Source organism: Lichenostomus cassidix, chromosome 5 (genome assembly GCF_008360975.1).
Source record: "Lichenostomus cassidix isolate B80296 chromosome 5, HeHo_3.0, whole genome shotgun sequence".
Taxonomy (NCBI): domain Eukaryota; kingdom Metazoa; phylum Chordata; class Aves; order Passeriformes; family Meliphagidae; genus Lichenostomus; species Lichenostomus cassidix.
In genome coordinates, this window is record NC_139486.1 from 22,674,354 (window position 1) to 22,695,966 (window position 21,613).

General features: G+C 50.5%; 2 protein-coding genes across 3 annotated transcripts in view; both read right to left on the reverse strand.

The window, feature by feature from the left end:
* Positions 1-18,285, reverse strand: part of BATF (basic leucine zipper ATF-like transcription factor) — a 38,234-nt gene extending 19,949 nt beyond the window's left edge. The window contains exon 1 of the mRNA XM_085061745.1: positions 18,177-18,285. The gene's annotated coding sequence lies outside the window, so the exon portion shown is untranslated. The remainder of the gene's footprint in view (positions 1-18,176) is intronic.
* JDP2 (Jun dimerization protein 2) lies at positions 222-19,821 on the reverse strand. 2 transcript variants are annotated; one of them, XM_085061743.1, is made up of 4 exons: positions 19,697-19,821; positions 6,728-6,951; positions 2,087-2,191; positions 222-1,275 (listed from the first exon to the last, which is right to left on the reverse strand). In XM_085061743.1, the coding sequence occupies exons 1-4, from the start codon at positions 19,725-19,727 to the stop codon at positions 1,090-1,092; spliced, it is 546 nt and encodes a 181-aa protein (XP_084917869.1). In that variant the 5' UTR covers positions 19,728-19,821; the 3' UTR covers positions 222-1,089. The 2 variants fall into 2 exon arrangements, with proteins under 2 accessions (XP_084917869.1, XP_084917870.1); XM_085061744.1 differs by lacking the exon at positions 19,697-19,821 and adding an exon at positions 18,177-18,319.
* Between the last annotated feature and the right edge of the window lie 1,792 nt (positions 19,822-21,613).

Sequence of the window (21,613 nt, forward strand, 5' to 3'; positions counted from 1 at the left end):
CAGTGTTGAGCCGCTTCTTGCTTGGCAACAGTCAGAGCTGCCTCCAAGGTTCCCAGCTTTTCTAGGGTGAGCTCTCCTGGCCCACAGCTGCTAACACAATCACCAAAAACAGCTCTGGGATCTGCTCTACCATCCCACTCAGCCAGGAACACACCTGGCCTGTTCAGCCCTGGCAGATGCTGACACAGTGCTAACCCAAACAGAGCTACAGGAGGACAGCATAAGCAAAGTTAACATTTACTGAGAGATACAGAACTGAATATTATGAAGGACATACATGGATGGAGAGGGTAGTGACACCACTGCAGAGGGCAGCTTTGGTCCCCTTCCCAGCATGCCAGGAAAGGAGCTGGATGCTACCAGACAAGAAACACAATGGAGATAACTGTGGCATATGTGTTTGTAACAAACAGATCATTATAACATACATTTCTATGGGATCACATCTAGTGATTATATAAATCCATATAGAGATCACTGTATAAAAACTTTGTAAAAAATACTTTAAAAAAGAGTAAAAATGTGCATTCAAAAGCACGGCCGACACGGACAGCTGGGCTGTAAACATTATACTGAGTGTGCTTGTGGGGGGCGCCTGCGCCACCGAGCCCCGACAGGCCTGCCCACCAGACGGGGCTGCATCAAGTGTTTGTGGTTCTTGGGTTTGGGTTTCCCTCCGGAGCATGCACCAGGAGCAGCGGCAGCCTCTGGGCAGGGTGCTGGTGGGCACCACACAGCAGCCGCTCCTCAGCCTGCAGCCCCTGCCACCTACGGCTGCGTGGTCCTTGCAGGACATGCTGTGGCATCATGGGTCCCAGGGCAGAGAGCAGGCTGAAGGGCTGTGATGAGGTATCACAGGGAGGGTGCCCTCACTGGCACCACCAGCACTGCTCCCAGGTTCAGCCTCAGAGTACATGGTTGGCAGGTTCCTGATCTTCTCTGTTCCCATGTTTGGTTCATAGTTCCCAAGGAAGCCCACTGGGTCCTGGCTGCACCAGGCCTGGGTGCACAGTTCTTCGTACAGTACATACATTAGAGACCCTGGAAGACCCTGCACCACTGTCTCCTCCTCCTGGCCCAGTGCCACCTTCACTTCTTCTCTAGCTGCTCCAGCAGTGGGTTGGCTTCACTCTCGGGCGTCTTGATGCTGTCTGTCCGCACGATGCAGGTGGGACGGTGCCGGTTCAGCATCAGGATGAGCTGCTGCCTCTCCTGTTTCAGCTCTTCTATCTGGGCCTTCAGCTCAGCATTCATGAGCTCTAGACGCTCAGACTCCTAGCAGGACAGGAACACAACCGCATGTGACTTTATCTAGCAGGACAAGATACAAGAAACAATTTGGCCAACAAGTCACCTCTGCTCAGTGCTGCCCCTCAGCCCCTGCAGCACGGGAGCAGATTGAAGACCTGCCAAGGCACCACATCCCTCCAGGCAGTTCATCCCCAGCCCTGCTGCCATGTGTGCCACCACAGGGAAACACACAGCCACCACCTGGGGCAGGCCTCTGCTGCACCACAGCAAAACCTCTGCCTGGATGCTTTCTGTGGTCTGGTGAGGTGCTTGGGAACAAACCCATGTTTAAGTTTTCACCTACTCCATCTGTAAGGATCTGCCCTTGTGAAATGACTCCTTGTCCCATGCTGTGTCATCTGCCCATGTCTCACCACTCTTTGCAGAAAAGCAGCAAGGTGCTGTGACAGTTTTTCTGCCTTGGGGTCACAGGTGAGTGGGCATCTGGCCTCTGAGTGGGAAAATCTTTAGGACTTTGGTAAAGGGGCCAGCACCTGTCCTGTGCCACACTCATATGGGTGCTCCTGCTCCAGCACTGAGACAGAGACATTATCATTCCTCTCTCACCCCAAGCCCAGAGCCCACCTCCAGCCCTGGTAGCACAGGTAAGCTCTGCCTGGGCATGTACATGGCCACCACGTTCACAGCCTCATGAAAAAGGGGGACTGAATTTTCCAAGATAAGGGCACTGGAGCAAGGGGAGGCAAGGGACAGTTCAGGAGGCAATGCTGCCTGCAGCTGGAGCACCACTCTAGGGAGGTCCCTGCTGTGCCCTGGGACAGATTGGGGCACCCACCCGCTGCAGGAACTCAGTCCTCTCCTTCTTCTTGTTACGACATCGTGCTGCTGCTACTTTGTTTTTCTCCCGGCGCCTTTTCCTTCTCTCTTCTTCCTCATCCAGCTACAAGAAGACAGAGAAACCCAGATCAGAGCCAGCAGGTGTGGGTCAGGGCAGGAGGTAGGGGTGAGCACCTGGCAGCCCCACCCATGGCAGGGCAATGTGGCAGCCACCCAGTCATGGGCCATCAGCAACATGATTTAATCCTCATCAGGAACCAGGTGTGCTGCTGCTACAGCCTCTAACTCCACTTTGTGGGAACACAGAGGGAGACCTGTACCCACAGCTGAGGACATGGCTGGCAGGAGAGAGACAACCCTTCACAGGGCTGCTCCCGCCCTGAGAGAGGGCAGAGATGGAGAATAGAGCCCCTTCCCAGCAACAAGGGCAGTTTGTCACACAGACATCTACAGGCACAGCTCTGTGAGCACAGACATTGAAAGCATCACACACACAGCCAAGGACGAGAGGCAGAAAATCCCAAAAGATACTCCAGCTGGGCTTGCCCCATTTCAGTACCTGGGCCTGTTTGCTGCAGCTTCAGCATTGCCTGAGTTACAGGGCCACCACAGTAAGCTGGGGATAGGTCCTGCGTCCCCTGTAAGGAGGCAGGACACAGCAGCGCCTGCACTGCTCACCATGACTCAGTTCTCTGTGCTCTCTGACTCAAACCACACAGGCCAGGCCAATAAGCCCTATGGGCTGGAAACCCATAATCAAGGTATTTATGGATATATGCTACAAAGCCTGTGTAAATGGTCTATGGCATGCCTACATCCAAGAACCAAAACTAGCTCCTTCAAGACAAATCTGAATGCTGGAAAGCCCTGTGAAGTCAGTTTATACTTTGTAGCATGGATAGAGAAGAAAAGGTCACCAGTGCTTTCACCCATATTTGGCCTAGGACTCTAAAATTTGATGTGTCAGTCTGAACTGCCTCATTCCTATTGACTGGTACCTGATGGCCACCAGATCACCCCACATATAGGTGCACCAGTAGTACCTGATGGTAATGAAGTCTGCATGTGCCATCATCCACAGTAAACTGTGCACACTGCTAACAGTCACCAAATCCAAAACCCACTAATCAAGACACTACAATGTGATGCACAAAGACTGGACAAAACATGGACTCAGCAAAGTTAGAGTGAAGGGGTAGCTTAAGTAAGCTACATGCCCAGTACACAGCACGTGGCATGTTGTAAAAGGCAACATCCAAGCTTCATAGCACTAATAGGCTTTGCATCTTCTCTACCTTACTTTCCAAGCTTTACATCAAAGTTGCCATTTTAGCTGGGGCTAAAATATTAGGCAAAGCCAGCACAAGCTATGCACAGACTTCCATAATGCCAGGCTGCCACCACTCCTTTGCCAAGGCAGTGTTATGGAGCACCAATGTACCACACTTGGGAGAGCAAAGATGGGAACTGCATTGATACCCCCAAGTCCAGTCAGAAATTGACAGCTTTCTGCACCCACTTAACTTAGATGTGACAGGTATTAGCAGAAGTGATCAGGAAGGCTCTAACTCTACATTCCACTGCTAGCTCTTAAAAAATTTCCTGTCAGAAATTAAGAGGAGATGGACATTTACCAACCACTCATCTACCCCTATGACAGCTCTTGGCCTTTTAGTTCAAGATTACTAGGAGGGTGCAGAGAGCTAACATGTGGTCACAGCTCCAAAGCTCAAAAACAACCCCTAAACCTCGCTGCAAAAGTACATGCTGGGGTGTAACAGGACCTGAAAGAGCAACCAGCAACTGTACCAGCCCTGGGAACTGCCTGACATTTCCATGCCCTATTGGTCCATTCAACCAGAATTATAGAGTAAGTGACCTGTCTCTGACCCCAACTCCACCCCACAGAGGGCCCACCAAAGGTCTGTCCTTCAGATGGAGTACAGATGCTCAAGGAAGGTGGCTCTGCACAGAGAGAAGTATCTTGACTTCTTAGCTCTGCTTTTTGACCACAGCTTCTGTAGCTTCATAGAAATATAGAAAGGTTTGGTTTGGAAGAGGCCTTAAAGATCACCTAGTTCCAACACCCCTGCCACTGGCAGGGACACCTTCCAGTAGAGCAGTTGCTGAAAGCCCCATCCAGCCTGGTCTTGAACATTCCCAGGGATGCAGAATCCACAAATTCTCAGGGCAGAGAAGTTCTCTTCAAGAAAGAAGGTTTTCCCCGTCTGCTTCTGCTTTATTTTAGTTCACAAAGGTGACATGGCCCTGGTGCTGAGAGTTAGGATGTTATTGAGAGGCACAAGGGACAGTGATGATGTAACACCCAATAGCCTATCTCAGCAGTTGATCTCCAGGGGATCCCTGTGGGTAGAAGGTCAGGGGATGCCTCCTGAATTGCTACAGGCAGCAGGCTCAGAGACTGAGGTGATCATCTGCCTGAAGAGCAGGGCTCTGACCCGGAGGGAGCACCCCAGACAGCATTCAGTGTTGGAGGAGCCTGGCAGCACCTGTCTACAGCTGCCCCAAGAGGAAAGCAGTTTTCCCAGTGGAACTGTTGATCATCCTGCAGAGAAGCCAGCACCCAACACCCACTGTGTGGGTTTTGTGTGTGTCCCCAGGCACAAACACCTCAATGTCAGGAGACACTGGTGACCCCAGCAGAGCAGAGAGATCTGCCTGGCCTGCACTCATGGGGAGCAGCCTGTCCTCCCAGGCACCACACAGAGTGGCATGCCAGCACCCAGCATTCCTGGGCTCCAGCTCCCTGCAAGAGGAAAGCAGCTGCAGACTGTATTGCAAAATTATGCGTGGGCAGCTTCTTGGCTACTCATGGGATAAGCTGCTACTGCTTCAGCTCCCTCAGGCTTTTGCTGCAAAGCCTTGCCAAGGGCAGCTCCATTTGCTGTCTACAACTCCTCAGCTTCACAGGCCAGGCAGGGGAGGAACCAGCTGCATGGAAGGTAGCTGTGCAGGGGCTGCCAGTGGATTTCCTCTTATCTTTCCTCCACATGGTGTCTCAACAGCTGGCTCAGAGGACACTCAGCAATTCCAGTTCTGCTGTGGGGCAGAACTGCCCTGTCCCTGTTACACAGACGCCAGTGACATCACATACCCATGCCCTAAAAAAGCAAAAGCAGCTTTTGCAGAGCCAGCTTGGAAGTGCCTGAGATGCCCCAGGAAAGGAGCTGGGCCCAGGAAGACAGCATAGCCACAGAGTCACCCTCTTTCTTCCCCAACCCATGAAGCAAGGCAGGCATTGCAGCCCATTTGCTGCATGACACCCAGGCCAAGAGCTTGGAAGAGAATTTGGCTTCGGCTGCAAATCCATGAATGACTGCTTTGCCCATAGAGGAATCAAAGCCATTAGCATCCCCCAGGGCCTTACAATGGCCTCCCACAGTATCCTAGCCTCAGCTCCTGCCATTGTAGAGCTGCCTAGTCCTTCCCAGGCAATCTCCAGGGTGCACAAGCTGACTGGACACTCTCTTGGCCACAGAGCTCCTGTGCAAGGTGATCAGATGGACTACATCATATCAGTTTTACCTGCAGGAGTCCACTTCAAGAGGTGGAGGGAAAGAACAGGGATGCTCTGCACAGGTGGGCCTGGCTGCTGTTGAGCTTCTGCCAAAAGAATTGGGTTAAATCCCATATCAGCACCATTTGGAGAGTGGGTTACTCCCTGGAACTGCATGTTTTATGGTCTTCAGCTCACAGCCCATCACAGGCAGCTTTTCACATCATCTAGTACCTCCTTGCTAATGCTTCCAGAGACCACACATCACCCCATCCTCACAAGGCATCATCTGAGGTAACCTCACACAGGAGCAAATGCTCTGTTCAGAAGGCTGTTTATCAGACCTTCTGACAGCAGCCACCACCCTCACCAACATGGGACCTCCGAAATGGTGGGTTCCCAACTCCATCTGCAGGCAGTAGGAGGTGCAAACACTCACCACCAGTACAGCCAGAGTCAAACACTGGACAACCAACACATGGGACAGCCATACAAGGAAAACACTGTCCAAGCACATCCCTAGTCCCCTCAGCCAGTTCTGACACAGCAGCCTGAAATTACTAAGCAGAAACTACCCACCTTCCCTCTCCCAGGAGACTCGAGGTGAAGCCAGGGCCTACCCCAAGCAATGGGACAGGAGCAGCTCCCAGCCAGCAGCACTTCTGGCACAGGCTGAGTCACTGCTCCACACCACTTGTCCACACACCTCATCCCCAATGGAGAGGCAACACCAATGCCAGAAGCACCAAGGGCTTGTTGACACAGGTGACAGGTTGTGTAACTTCTGCGCTGGGTGCATGTCCCAACCTAGGGACATGTTGGCTGCGTCTGGTGACCCCACTCCACAGGCAGGGTTTGAGTTCAGCTGGCTGCATGGGCCCAGTCAGGTCTGGGACACTGAGGCCACCACTGCCAGCCAGAGACAGAAAGTCAGGCAGGGGGAAAAGACAGCTAGTGGAGCAGCTGCCAACACACACATCACCAAACAGACAGCTGACAAGCTTATAAACACACTGCTGGCCACCCTGATAGGGCAGCCAAGCATAGGCAGAAGGGAAACCCAGACAGGTGCAGACAACAGCCCTACAGGGCTGCCTGCAGCCAGCAGCCCCCAATACTCACCTCGCTTTTGACAGGCTGGGGTCTCTTCCCAAGCTTCACCTCCAGGAAGTGGAGTGGTGAGATCATGGCCCCGATGTTGCGGATGTCGGCGCACTTCAGCTCCTCGGCAGTCAGGGCTGTGCCAGGCAGTCCTGTCAAGGGGCCGAGCCCAGGCAGCGCGCCAGCCGTCAGCGACGGGTCAGGGATCTGCCCTGGCATCATAGCAGGGGAAACAGCTTCGTAGGCTGGAGGGGGAGTGAGACATCCCATTACAACCCAGCTACAGGGCCTCATGACACAGCACACACCAAACTCATGCTACAGTCCCATCACCTAAGAGGGTACGAATCAAGGAAGGCAGACATTTTCCCCCAGGAAGGGCAAAGACAGACAATAAGAAGAATCTGTATGATAGAAGCGAAAATGTATGAGTCCTGCTAGGAAGAATAGGCTACTGGGGTGTAGATAAGGAAGAGACCTGAGAGGCAAAGCACCAGAAGAACAGGAGCTGGCTGCAATGACAGTGACATGATCCCATGGACACCTTTTTCTGGAGTACAGCAGGTCAAGGTTTGCTCTTAACTGAGTCTTGATTGATTGATTAATTAATGTGTAGATTATTAGTACAAGAAGAAAATGGCACAAAGAGGACCGTTATATGCCCTAGGATGGATTTCTTTTGGGCAGGCTCAGCCCACTGGTCAGGGCTGGGACACAGTACAGAAAAAGACCACGGATAAAACCGCAAGAAAAAAATCTGCCACTCTACAAACATCTCCCAGCACAGGCATGAGGAAACAAAGGCTGGAGAGGAAGGGAAATGGCACAAGGCTCAAAAGGCTTCTTCTACCATGAAAGAAAAAAAAAAAAAGGAAAAAGCTGCAGTATAAGTAAGAATGGGATCAGGGGCAAACTTCAGCAAGTCAGTTATAGGGAGGAGAAAGGCAATTATCAATAAATATGAAGAACAAGCACCAAAGAGATAAAAAAACTAAACCTAAAATGGGAAGTCCATGTAACTGGAGCTGTTACATCAGTCCAAAAGCCATGGGAGCAAATGGTTTTTGGCTGCAATGTAAGTACATCCCTGCTGTGTAACTGGCCTGGGACACTCAGAAGTTACCTATTTACAACATGCAGTGTCAACTTCTGTACACACAGTAGCCATTTGCCCCGCTTGTTCAACTCAACCACACATCCCAGTGCGTGTGCACTGCTTTCCTTGCTCTGCCCAGCCAGACTAGCCCCAGCACACTGTAGGAGCCTTCAGGCATCTACCTGCTTCTGCCCCTGTGCAGGATGCACCAACACAGCAGGGATAAGAACCAGCAATGTCAAGAGAGAAACAGGCTGAAGGAGTGGACCCAAAATCTCACTGTGCAGCTTCCTGCAACCATGAGAACCAGTCATAAGGCAGGATTCAACAAACAGCTGGGGAAACTCTCATAGCACCAAGTGTCAGAGCAAGCAGGAGCATTAAATGAGGGATAACATACACTTGTTCTGCTGTTTCCAAAGCATCTCCTCCCATCTGCTGAGAGACCAGGTAACAGGCAATATTGACTTTTGGCCCAGGCAGTACAGTTGTGCTCAGCAGACTCACTTGCACATACATTGCCACGCCAACTGCCACAGCTGCTTAGCACTTGTCATCCTGGGGTGACAGATGTATGTCAGTACCAGGCTGAAAACTTGAGTAAAGCTGCATGTGAAATAGAACTGCTGGATCACAGAGTCACAGAACAGTTGAGGCTGGGAGGGTCCTCTGGAAATGACCTGGTCCAGCCGCCCCACTCAAATGGAGTCAGTCGAAGCAGGCTGAACAGGGTTAATAATGACAACAGAGGAGTTACGGTTTTCTTGGTGCTGGCACATCTTTTTACCCAGGAGATTATTTAATATATTTGTTAATGTGAAGGAACCAGAGATAAGCAGCAGAAGGGAAGGAAAAACAAGCATACAGGCTAGTCAAGGGCAGAGAGGCTAATGCAAGCTCTACAGCTTCCAGCACGGGTGCTGTGCAAGCTGTACTGGTGTGACAAGACAGGAGGATTTGCAGCAGAGAGTGCCTATAAACTGCAATGAGCTGTGAGCTGTCATACAGTCTAATCTGCCAATGAAGAGGTCTAGGTGTCAGCATGAGATGTCCCCTGACAGAGTTTGGTCAGCTGTGACCAACAGGACTTGAGAAAGAACATGGAAAGCAAATGCAGCAAGACCGAAACCATAAAGAGGTGGCAAGTAGGAATGAAGCCCTCTGCTCCAGTCATCCCTTAGGAGACCAGGAAGCGGAGAGTGAGACAGTGCTTAGCAGAGCTGGGAGCACTGCTGTGGGACAAGAAGCTGGGCAGGGGGAAGATGATCTGCATAAGGTCGTTGAAGCATGAAAAGGAGAAGACAGGGAAAGACAGACAAGTAACTCCTCAAGTGAAGTGATACTACCTGATGAAATGGACTCTTGCCCATTTGGTGACAGAAAAGAAAGAGAAAATATTTGATAATGATACTTGACCGCAGAAAAGACTACAGGTCAACTCCTTGAGATTGCAAGGACCTGAACTGGCGTGAAGTATTGATTCTTCCACAGCAATCTCTAAACTGTACAACTGTAATTCCACATCTGCAGTGGAATCTTGTGCTAACACCTAGTACTGGAATCTGCACTGACATCTTGTATGGTGTCCAGCGAGGCCCAATGCAGCTGGGCTCTGCAGCTGCTTGCTACCTCCTTCCCCCTTCCTTTCAGGCCTACACATGGCTAAGATGCTTCACCCCTCCAGAAACATGCACCATCACACCCTTAGGCTGCACTCCCAATAGGAGAATACAAGTTATTTAGGGACTGTGCCTAAATCCCTACCATCTTCCTCAGAGATTGTTCCCTAGCAGGGAAGCACCAGGTCAATGAGGTGGCATGGCAAAGGGGATGTGATTCCAGAGGTTCTTCCCAGGACATACAGCCACAGGACAGTGCTGTGTGGAGTTAAATTCAGTCTATCATTTTGGGATAGCCATACACACTGCAGAGCTGGCCATTTCCCTGATGCTGCCATCAAGGAGACATGCTGTGGCACTGAGGAAGACACCTGCCAACAGCAGCGCACCCTGGGCCAGCTGCTGCACACCCCTCACCAGCAATCCCATAAATGTCCATCCCCAGCTTGAACAGCTTAAGTAAAAAAAAAAAAAAAAAAATTTAAAAAAAAAAATCAGCAGCTAAAGTATATAAGCATCTGATTGAAGTCTCCCACAGATTGATTTGGGGCCCTGACCCACCATTTCACAGGCTTGAAGCTAAGAGTTGACTTGAGCCCAGCACTGGATGCCAAAATCCATTCTAGACTTGCTTTTAATTTATTCACAGAATATGCTGAGTTGGAGTGAGCCATCAGGATCATCAAGTCCAGCTCCTGGCCCTGTACAGGACATCCTAAGAATCACACCATGTGCCTTAGACTGTTACCCAAACACTTACTGAACTATGTCAGGCTTGGTTCTGTGACCACTTCCCTGGGGAGCCTGTTCCAGTGCTCAACCACACTCTGGGTGAAAAACCTTTCCCTGATATCCAGCCTAAAGCTGCCCTGACTCAGCTTCATGCCATTTCCTCCAGTCCTGTCACTGGTCACAAGAATGAAGAGATTGGTACCTGTCTCTCCACTTTCCCCTCCTGAGGAAGCTGTAACTGCAATGAAGTCTCCCCTCCGTCTCCTCTTCTCCAGGCTGAACAGACCAAGTGACCTTGGCCATTCCTCGCACAGCTTTCCCTCCAGGCCCTTCACCATCCTCATGGCACTCCTTTGGATGCTCTCTAAATGGCTTAATATCTTTTTTATATTGTGCCCAAAACTGCTCACAGTATTCAAGGTTAGGCTGCCCCAGTGCAGAGCAGGACAATCCCCTCCCTTGACTGACTGGCAATGCAGTGCTTAATTGTCATTCACCATGACATGCAGATAACAGCACCCCGGCTAGACAGTCCAGGTCCTCAGGTAGACTGAATGTAGGGTCACTGCAATTTATGAAATAAGGAGCAAGGAGAAATCCATTCTTCAGACTGTGGGACAATCTGACCACTCACCATCCTCCCCCATGCATTCCTGAGCCTGGGGCAGCTCCCTGGGGACAACTGGCTAAAGATTGGAGAAAACAGTGTTTCCTCTGGTATATCTTTTCCTTCTGCATCTTTGATCTGGTAGCTTAATATGCCTTGAAATAGCCTCCATACCAGTGTAACATAACACAGGTCAGAGTAAAGGGGCTGGCCCAGTATCCAATATGCTCTAAAAATATATCCTGGATCCAGGGACTGCACTGCCAAAGCCCAGATCACACCTGCATCAGCGTAAACTAAATCTTAAGCTGATCAAACCAAAGTGCCAGGAGCCTTCTGGAAAACCATAAACCTGCACATTAAGATGAGCTGAGAACTAGGTGGAAAGGGGGGAAGAGTGTCTTCTACAAGTGACATCTTGCTCAGGGGTCAGAACACTCAGGAGCACATTGAGAACTGCCAACAGTCAAACTGAGATAGACCTTGGAGAGGAACATAACACCATTCCCAGCAGGGCTATAACCATAAAAATAAAAAGGAATGAGGAAAGGTGTCATCCCTCTCTGCAGAGCAGGGATGCAGTGACAGATAATCTCCCCAGTTCTTGATGGCCCTCAGCCCCAGCCACTGCCACTCCTTCTGACTGGAGGGAGTCAAACTTGAACAAACACCAAGTTTATTCCACTCCTTTGCTTCTTCCTAATGTAAGCACAAGTTTCTTTTCATCCCAAGTCCCAGATACTTTCACATTATTTTCTGGTGAGTGCCAGAGGTGAGAAGTTGCACTTTGATCACGTTAAAACAGCCAGAGCATGGAATTCTATTTAATACTTCAGTTTTCTTCCCAAGGCCATTACCCTGGCAGACATGGACATGCCTACCTGTAGCTCCAGCATACTTTACCACATTCACATGGTAGGGCAGAAGTTTAAAGTTCAGCATCTGAGTTTGATCTTTAAGTTGCAGCTTTTCAACAACCACATCTTGCTGGATGGGGTGAATACAGCTGATGCCTTGCCAATTCTTAATTCCTTTCTGGATATTCCCTTGCAGTGTTTGCTATTTCTAAGGCACATGAACCAACTCACCTCTGTATTCCTTCACTTTCTATCACAGTGCTTTAGTTGGGATTCTTATTAGATTTTTTTTTCTTTTCAAAATTGATTGATAACACAGCCTTTTTCCCCTCAATGTCAGGTGGTCTTTCATCGTCTCTTTACACAAGCTTGGAAAAGTTGTGTCTTCAGTAAAAACTACGTTTTCTAGTGTCCTACATTTGAACCACACAACTCCTTTCTATGCATTATAACTGCTAGACTTTTTCAAGTAATGAAGCCAACAGCAACACAGCGAGGGGAAAGAGAATGTGCACTCTTGCATATGACCATTGGATCAGCATGACACCAGCTTCTTGAGTTTACATTCACCATAACTCTGCCTTCTGCACCAATGCTATTCATCATTTTGAGCCATGATATCAAGATGCTCCAGAGAGAACTGTGAAACAGAGAAGGCATTCTTACAATTTCAGTTCAATGATGAGTAGCTTATGGTATTCAACGCTCTCTTCAGCAACTATCTTTGCAGCAAAAATCTAGTCAACACGTGATTTCATTGGTCAAAATTCAGTTTGCATCTCCTTAGCTTTGCCTCTACACTCCCTTATTCTGGTTAAAATGCTGTAACAGAAGACTTGACCTCTTGCCGAAATGTCTGTAAACCCTCCTAATTATTGCAGTAACTTTTGCATCCTTGCTTTGGCACTGTTCTTCTTGTGGTTTCAGTCAACTCAGTTATTTTATCAGCAGTCTCACCCCCAAAAAGCAAAGAACAGTATAGCTTTCTTTGCTCACCTTGGTTTTGCTGCGTCTTTCCTAACAGTTTCAAGTGTTTCTGTGCTTTATTCTCCAATTATGTCCTTATAGTCAGCCGTCTCTGACACTGGTTGATTTCATATTTCTTACAGGCAGTACCCATTTACTCTTAGTTTTTCCCCTATTGTCAGAGTCTGTAAACTTCTGGAACGCACAACCTAGAGGGACGAAGCTTTACCAAGTTATTGTCCCATACAATTTCTCAGCTTCCTTGGTGACACTGTCTCCACATACCCTTCTATTCTTTCTGCTACAGTTCTAATCTTCATGTTCTTGGGCTTTTTCTCTCTTCTGGTTTTTTGGGTTGTTTTATTTTCTCTTCCCATACTGATCTGGTTGCTGCTTTTTCAGGGGACTCTTTGGTTTGGGGTTTGTTTTTTTAAAGAAGCTGATGTTTGCACAGCAGTTACAGCATAAATCTAACGTGCGTAGGCATAATTCACATAACCCAGTATCCCTGGGGGCTTGTACGCTGGTTGCTAGCCTGTACTCACACCCCTCCTGCCACCTCTTCACTGCTATTCTTACCCACAGACTAAAACTGGCACAGAAATGCCTACCTGTGTTGAAATCATACATTCAATTCCCTGCACATAGACTGCCTCAGTTCGTATCCACCATCCTATATATCCTCACTTATCCAGAGGCGCTGTTTGTTTCTTTTTAAACCACATGCAGTTGCCACTGTTGCATTAAGAGCATCATCCTGCAGAGAGGATCATGACATTTCAAAGCAGGCTCTGACGGTCACACTTCAATTTAAATTGCCATTACTGCCTTATCTCTGGTGTCAGCTTCCTTGGCAAGAGTGAGGGCTATTTGCAGCCTTCTTTTCAATTTTGCTGTCCATAATACAATCATAGTTTCTTACAATATAAGCTATTTTACATGTGCTGACATCTGCAATGGTTGATCCAAGTACCCTTCTGATGCTCGGAGAGCCAGTCCAGCATCTAATATTGCCAGCCAGCAGATTCTGACACTCTCTATACCTACCAGCATGTTTCCCTTTTGCCCATGTTAAGCATCGCACTAAGGCATAGTCTGTCCCACCAGCCCTTTCCATGCTGCCTGCAGAATGAAGGCCATGCTTGCCTGCTATTCTCTCACCAGGCTCGACCTGGGTGTCTGCCATTACTTGTCAGCTGCCAAGCATCAGAACACTGCCAAAGTCTGCAAGCCACCACACAAGCAATCTTTGATCTCTTCATCAGTGTGTTAGCACTTACACAGTATTGCCATTTGTATGAACTGTCTTGGAGCACCTAAGTCACAGCAACTGGCCTTTCATCTGCTCCTGGCCAACAGGGAATAACAATTCTGCTTAGGAGATCAGAAACAGCACTACCATATATGAGAAGTAACTTCCAGTTCCTTAGGTTCTACTATGGCTTTATTGCCATTTTAAAACTATTTTTTAGCTCCTGGCTATCAAGTTAGCTCAGTCTGTAAGTCATACATTGAATCTATCTAGTTCCTTCTATTAGCAGAAAGATGATTTATATGAAAGCCCTTTCCTGACATACCCAACTTCTCATGCCCCAAGAATGTAACTTCCTAAACAAAGACAGGGCAGTTGGCTATCACTCCTCTGAAGCTCTGAGCCACTTGCTTTTTTCCATCTAGACTCTTCTGTCTGAGAAGACTGTAGGGTGCTGATGGTCTGAAAAAGGCCTTCCTCCACTTCCACTCTGAAGAAGGTAGTGAGTTTCAGGCCCCAGTGAGCACCACATTAAGCATGATAAAGGCCAAAAGACACTACCTCATAGTCCCAGTGCCACAAGTACTTTGCCATGCAATTACAGTTTTCTTCTGCTGTCTAAAATATGATACCCTCCCATTGCTACACAACAGCTATCTGCTTTAGATGGATCTAGTTTTGAGTAACACATTACAGCAGGTCATCTCATCTTCTGTCTAGTTTCTTCTGCTCTGCCCTGTTAAAAGTAGTAACTTGCTGTGCCAGTGCCAAGTGTCACAGTGATCAGAGTCAAAGCTACTTGCCAAACATCAGAACACAGCAGCAGACAAGCACTTTGGGGGTAACCAGTGTTTTCAGATACCCATGCAATTTCGCTGGTAAACATGGACTTTAACAGCCACTGTTTATTCATTCATTCAGTTCCTGAACCTGCTGATGCCAAGGAACCCACCACCTGTAGCATACTGAAAAGCTGCAGTGACACCCACTGGGATAAAAATGTGCATGCTCTCTCTTTACCGAGGACCTAACATAACTTAGTGTTTTATGGCATCACAGTAATGCCCCATTATTTAAAGACCAGTTAAAGGCATGGTCACAGCATGCCTGTGCACTGAAGTGGAGCACATCACCTCAGAATGCAGGACAGTATGGTATCTCACTACTTACTGTAGTACCTCCACACTCAATTTCCATCCCAGGAGGGAGAGACAGCTCCTACAACCAGGTTCTAGGTTTGCAGGTGAAAAGATGCATCTGTGCCCTTCCCACAGACACTCCAAGCTGCCATTCTTGCTGTTCCTTTCCTCCCACAGGCAACCCCATGTGATGGGAGAAGAGTTGCAGGGTTTGTGAACACCCATACATGTAACCTCCCACCCTCAGTTCACAGAGTGAGTGGGGGGGGCCACAATTCTGAACAGAGGAAGGAGCTGTGAAGAACTGTTCCTCAGGAGATGGAATTCTAAACCTATTTCATGAGTGGGAACATTCTGGCTCAGTCCTGCACATCTAGCTGGCAGGAGGAACATCCGAGTCATTCACAGACAGAAGGCTATGAAAAGCGTTCTAAAAAGAGGAATGCAGAGAGCTCTGCTGCCCTCCCTCCTTTTCTCCATCAGGGAAGCTCAAAGCTTCCTACATTGTGCCCACGGGGCAGCCCAGAACAGACAGCATCTCCTTGCCAGAAATGCCATTTTGCAGCCCCTCATCCAACTGAGTCCCGCCATGAGGCCTCCACACCTGCCTGTCTAATGCTTTGACTTCTTATCCCTTTTATGCAGAGAGTGGATACTGGTTCTCCAGTCCTCAGCTTTAGAAATAATCCGCATTTGCCATTAGCAAAGCAGTCAGTTCACAGTCCTTTCTCCCAGAGCATTTTCCTCTGTAACTTCACAGGGCAGTAAAAAGCTCTAGTTTAGCTGCTTCCACCACTGCAATGCAGCGATTGACTTGCAAGCAACCTGTGACAGCAGGGTTTTGTACAGTACCTACCATAGCAAGGCTCCTCTATTGTAAGAGTTAATTGGAATAACTGGGAAAAAATGCCATTAATTATCACAGTATTATTAAGATTGCAATTAATTATTTGTGGCTGCACCACCCACTGGACAGCAGTACCGAGCAGGAAGGTAAAAGCTATCCTATTTGTACCTGAAGCAGCTCAAAGGGATTTGAGAAGGAAGGAATATCCTGGTCTGAGAAAACCTCAGCATCTGAGCTGCAGCCTAACTGACTTGTTGAAATTACCCAGGACCTTACATAACCACATGTGGTCAGGGCTAGAATCTTCAAGAACACAATCCTACTCCAGCACAAAGCTCTGCCCTCAGGGGCAAAGGATGGCCTCAGAGATGAGAGGCACCCCCCCTCCCCCCCAACTCCTCAAAATTATGCCCTGAATACCAGGGTGATCCACAAAGACCTCTAATCCATATAAAGACCAGCTCTGGCTAGTTTGCAACAGCACTGCTCAGCTGACAGGCCCGTATGTGCCTTCAGGTCCCTGGCTGCATGTTAAAATAGCCTGCAATGTTTGGATTGATACTCTGGACAGTCTAAGCAACAGAGAAATGCAGCCAAAGACAGATGGCATCAGGTTTGCAATGCCCCCTCCTTGCTGCACTGGCACTGCAGGACACACACATGCTGGCAAGGGGTCCATGCCACTCACCATGGCTCTGCCTCCCCTGCTCTTGGGGCCAAGCCGACTACAAACAGCCACTGCAGTGAAAAGAGCTCTCTTACAGCTTCACACGCAAGACATTGTGTGCTGCCAAGTACCTGGCCCAGGCAATGCAGCTGAAGTAGCAAACACTAGCACAGGGAAGGACCACAGAGCAGATGCTCAGTGCTGCTTGAGCAGTTGGACACACTGCTCAGATGGACAGGGCAGGAGGAGGCAAGAGGTGTGAGGGAGTATTTACTCTTCCTTGGCAAGGAACGTAGCACACAGACCTCTGCATCCTGTAAGGAGGGAAATACTCAACTGTGAAGATGCAGGAAAAGCATCCATAGGTGTCTCAACAAGGAGGCAGAGGCAATAATCTGCACACTAACTCAGCAGATATTAATCCCACAGACTCCAGAGACAGCCAATCACTGCATGACCCAGGAATGGTGTGGATGGCAGCTCCTGCACCCACACACTCATCCCCTAGAGATGGGCAAGTTTTTGCCTTTTTAAATCGCTAGCACTCATACTAAGAATCTGAACTCCAAAGACTGGCATTCCCAGATGCCCTCACACAAGTTTTCATCAACAAATTCCCAGGGCAGACTCTGTCAAGAGCCTCCAGGCAGAGTTTTTATGCAAGTTTTCTTAAAACCAGCTAAAAAAATCCTGGTCTGAGCTGCAGAAGCATTTGCTTCTGCTGAGCTCTCGGAGTCCAAACACACACACACACACACGCACACACTCACAGTTTGGCAGTGGTTGTGTTCCAGGGCTGGTAATGCAAGCCATGGAGCAGGCTGCCAAGACAAGCAAGAGAACGAGCCAGGCCCCGTTTCATTGGCCACCATACGCTGCATATGGTTCTGGAACCAGCCAGCACAGTGTTCTCACCCTCCTTGAAGGCATAGGAGACCCTGTGTTTTCAAATACACCTCCACAGGGCCTTCATTAAAGGAAAATGGAAACATAATGTGGCTCTTGCTCCCTTGGTATTTCTTCCTTTCCCCCAATTTGCTCTCAAACCTATTTCCCTTCCGTGGAAAAAAGAAAAGTGCCTCCTGGAGCAGAGCGTGCAAAAGAATGCAACTTCCATTCAACTCCATGCCTGACTGCTAAAGCGGACTTGGGACCGCGCGGTGGGGGCACCTCCAGGGCCCCTTTCCTTCCCCGGGCCTCCCAGGCTGGAGACACGGCTGGCGACAACCAGCGCGCCCGGCACGGGCCGGCGGCCGCAGGGAGTCCGCGCCCCTCACCTGCGCGCCCGGCCGACAGGTGAAGCGGAGGCAGTGAGCGCCCGAAAGCAGGGGGAGGCCGCTCCCCGCCGCTCCTCAGTGCGGCAGCAGCAGCCCAGAGCCAGGCACCCCCAGAGCCAGCCCCAGCCCCCGCGCGTCGCCGGGTGCGGGGGTAGCAGCCCCGCTCTGAGCCGCCCGTGCGGCTGTGCCCGCCCCCCGTGGAGGGTCTCCCGGCATCTCCGCGGTGCGCCCGACCGCCAGGAGAGCAGCACCCTGCCCGCTGTCGCGGGATCCCGGGATGCTCCTCCGGGCGCCCCCTGCCTCAGCCCCCGCCGCCGCTGTCCGCCACCCCCGCGGTGCCCCGCGCTGCTGCCCGCCCCCTGCCGCAATCCCGGCCCGCCCGGTGCGTCCCCCGCCCGCACCCGCACCCACCGTGTAGGGCGACCGGGCTGCAGAGGTGCCCGCGGGGCCCGGCCGTAGGGGCCGGGCGCGGGCTGCAGGCTCAGCCCCGCCGCCTCCGCCGCTGCCCCGACCCCCGGGCCCCGCCGGGTGCCGATGTCGGTGCCGGCCGCCGCCGGGGCGCCTTGGCTCGCCACCGCCCGCCGCCCCGGTGCGCGCCTCCCGCAGGCTGTGGCAGGCGGCGGGGTGGGTTGCATCAGCCCCGGTTATATAGCGGCCCCTGGGCTGCGGGGAGGGGTCGGGAATGCGGAACCGGCCGGGCTGCCAGCGCCACACGTCAGGGAGGGCGGGGGAGCGGGGCCGCGGGGCGGGGAGCGCCGCGCAGGGGTGGGACCAGCCGAGGCACCCCGACATCCCGCACCTCGGCATCCCGCACCCCACGGAGCGGCAACCCGCGCCTCGCGGCCCGGCATGTCCGCATCCTGCACCCCGGGACTCCGCACCCGCCACCTCTCGGCAACCCTCTGCCCTCGCAGCCGGCATCCCCGGCACGCTCCGGCACCCCTTGACCCCTCCGCACCACGGCGCCCCGGGACTTCGCACCCCCAGCCGGGTGCGCGCCTTCCCCGCGCTCCTATTTGCGCCCCTCCACACACCCTCTGCTCCGCTCCACGTCGCCCCCCTTCCCCGGCGCACGCCAGAACGCGGTCCCGGACAGCCCCTGCGACACGGCCCGGTGCCGCCACAGCAGTGCCCGAGCCAGCCCGATTGGTGCGGAGCCTCTGCTTCTCAGTCCCGCGCCTCGGAAGAAGGAGGCAAAGGACCAGAGAGAGTCTCCAGTGTCCCCCAGCTGCAAGCCCACCCCACCCAGGACAGCAAAGGCACAGGGGCAGGGTAGGCTGCAGGGTCACTCCACTGTCCAGTAGGAGACAAGATCCTTCTCATCTCATCCCTACCCCAGCCTGACCTGCTTATGCCACACACAACGCTGTCTCCCTCACACAAGGAAGGGTCAAGGGCTGTCAGCCCCAGCTCCGCCAGTCCCTTGAGTAACCAGTCCATGGAGAGTAACCAGGAGGAAGCAGAGGGGTTCTGCTCAGCTGTTTTGGTTTTTTCCCTTATTATCACTGGGACATCTGGGAGGACATTGCCTGAGACACAGGCATACTCATGTTGCCCATTGCTCGAGCACCTTGATGTCACATGGGGATGGTGGAGCAGGTGACAGACTGGGGCTTTCCTGATAACTGATTTGTGTTTGTCTCCTTCCTCTTTCTCACTCACATTGGCCTCTTCCCACCTGCATCCACCAAACTGTTCTGGGAAGCAAAGCTTTGCACAACTGGAGGACCATGCCGAACCTGCCAGGTACTGGATGCTCCAGGGCTGCTGCTCCTAAAGCATTTCAGGACAGAAAGGCTCCTTTTTCTTTGGAAAGACAAAATCCTAAGAGTGATTAGCAAAACCACTGGGCTGAGCAGCACTACTCAGCTAAGTGATAGTGCCACCCCTCTGACCCACCCAGCGGCACAGAGAGGCACCATCCACCCTACCTTGTTTTCCTTTCCCCAGCTTGTCAGTCATTGTTTCTTTTCAGCATTCACCAGTTTAATCTCTTTTCACAACTGAGGATTCATATTATTCATCATCCACAAGGTCTCAACATCAGCACTTTCAGCCTTGTCCTCTTCATCTGTATCTCAGCAAGAGAAAGAGAATTCAGTTGGGGAAATCTGAGACTGAGCAGCAACAGGGGACCAGAAATGCTGTGTTCAATATAGGATATAATTTGCCCAAGTTGTCCTACAGAAATAGACAACTTCCTGGCTTGGCAGGATACTGCACATGTATCTTCATTCCTAATCTTCTCATGCTGTTGTTCTTTTTGATTGTTTTGTTTTCAGAGAGGCAGAATACTTTTTATACACTTTTGCATACAACCCCATTATTTCCTTAATCTTGGCATCTCATCTTGAGGGGAAAAGAGAAATGTGAGCCGAGATATATTTTTCCCATATGCATTCCTTCACATTCCTACATCAGATAGGACAGACTTTTCTAGTGCCTTAAGCTGCACGTATCCCAATGTGGCTGGCAAACAGTATCTCTCTCTAGCAAATCAGACAAGTTGCCTTCAGGGCACGGCAGTTTCCTCACAACTGCTGCATCCTGAGTGAAGAGGGCAAACCAGGGGGATTTCAGAGGACGCTGATGACCTGGTTGAGCAAGGTCCAGTCCAGCACGTGGTTCCTCCTGCAGCCCTTCCCTACCCTGGGGAAGGTGGGAAAGTGCCATTTCCCCTTCTCCACTGGGGGCTGGAAGACAGAGCTCTCCCTCCTCAGTCTTCCACTGTTTCCCCCTTTTTCATTTCCCTTTCTCTAGTGGGCAGAGCTGGGAGATCTCATTGCAACATAGACATCTACTGCCCCAGCCTTGAGTACTGACCCCTTCCCTCCCAAACAGCCCCCACAGGATGGGAGCAGGGATCCAATATCCACCAGTCTGTATATGACTGGCACTTGCATCACGTTTGCAGTGCACTGATTTCAAGATTGCTGAAGAAGACTGGGAAGGGGGGAAGAGAGCCTTGCAGCCTACAATTTCTTTCCTTCCCTGCTTCCCCAGGGAAGCAGGTCCTGAGGGCAGCTAAGCCTCCATTATTATAATAATCCAAGTTAGTCCTAACTGCAATTTACTTAACTTAACTATTGAAGAGCTAGTTGCAGGGAAGCAATCCTTGTTTGGGACAGTGCTTACGTACATGTTTAAAGGGACAAACTTGCATCATTCTTTCTTGACTTGGGAACTCTTGTCACACAAGGGAATTTTCCTTGCTCTTGCATCTGCTTGTGCTTGAACTGTTGTTTTCCCAAGCTGTGTTTTGCCTCATGTAAACACCAAACATGTTTACTTTTCAGATAGGTTCATTTTGGCTAGAAAAGGCGTAACAATTCATTGAGAATTTGTGGCTTCAGTGGGTAAAAGTGAACAAAAAAGTCACCGACAACAGTCTGTTTGCCAAATGATGCAGATAAACACGTCTGACCCTACCAGGGCTGGTCAGTCTTCCTGCTGGTGTGAAAACTTGTGCTGACAAAGACAAATTAGCCAAATGTGAATGGCAGCATTTGCAATGGAGACAGGAGAAAAAAAAGCAAAAGTTCCACTGCACAGAACATAAAAAGCTGTCAGTACCTTGCTGCTTGGCAGATGGCTTTCTCTTCAGATGAAAGGGATGATTTGCATAGTTTTGTCCAAAATAAAGTGTGTGGAAGGTGAAGGCTCATGGATGTGGAAACACAGCCCCTGCAACACAACATGAGGCCAGAAAGTTATCAGGAACAGAGAGAACTCTAGAGCAAAACAGAGCTGCACCAGCACAGAAGTTTGACTGCAAAGTAGTTGCTCTCAGTCCTTGGGAAAAGTCTTTGCTTCTCCCCTGCCAGCATGCATTCCTGTGCCTTCTCTAC

Excerpts from the sequence above, each read along its gene's own strand:
- JDP2 (XM_085061743.1), bottom strand. The coding sequence starts at position 19,727 with ATGACTGACAAGCTGGGGAAAGGAAAACAAG. Across the intron at positions 6,952-19,696 it reads GCTGGGGAAAGGAAAACAAG|CCTACGAAGCTGTTTCCCCT; the intron begins GTAGGGTGGATG and ends CTCCCCCTCCAG. Across the intron at positions 1,276-2,086 it reads GGACTGAGTTCCTGCAGCGG|GAGTCTGAGCGTCTAGAGCT; the intron begins GTGGGTGCCCCA and ends CTGTCCTGCTAG.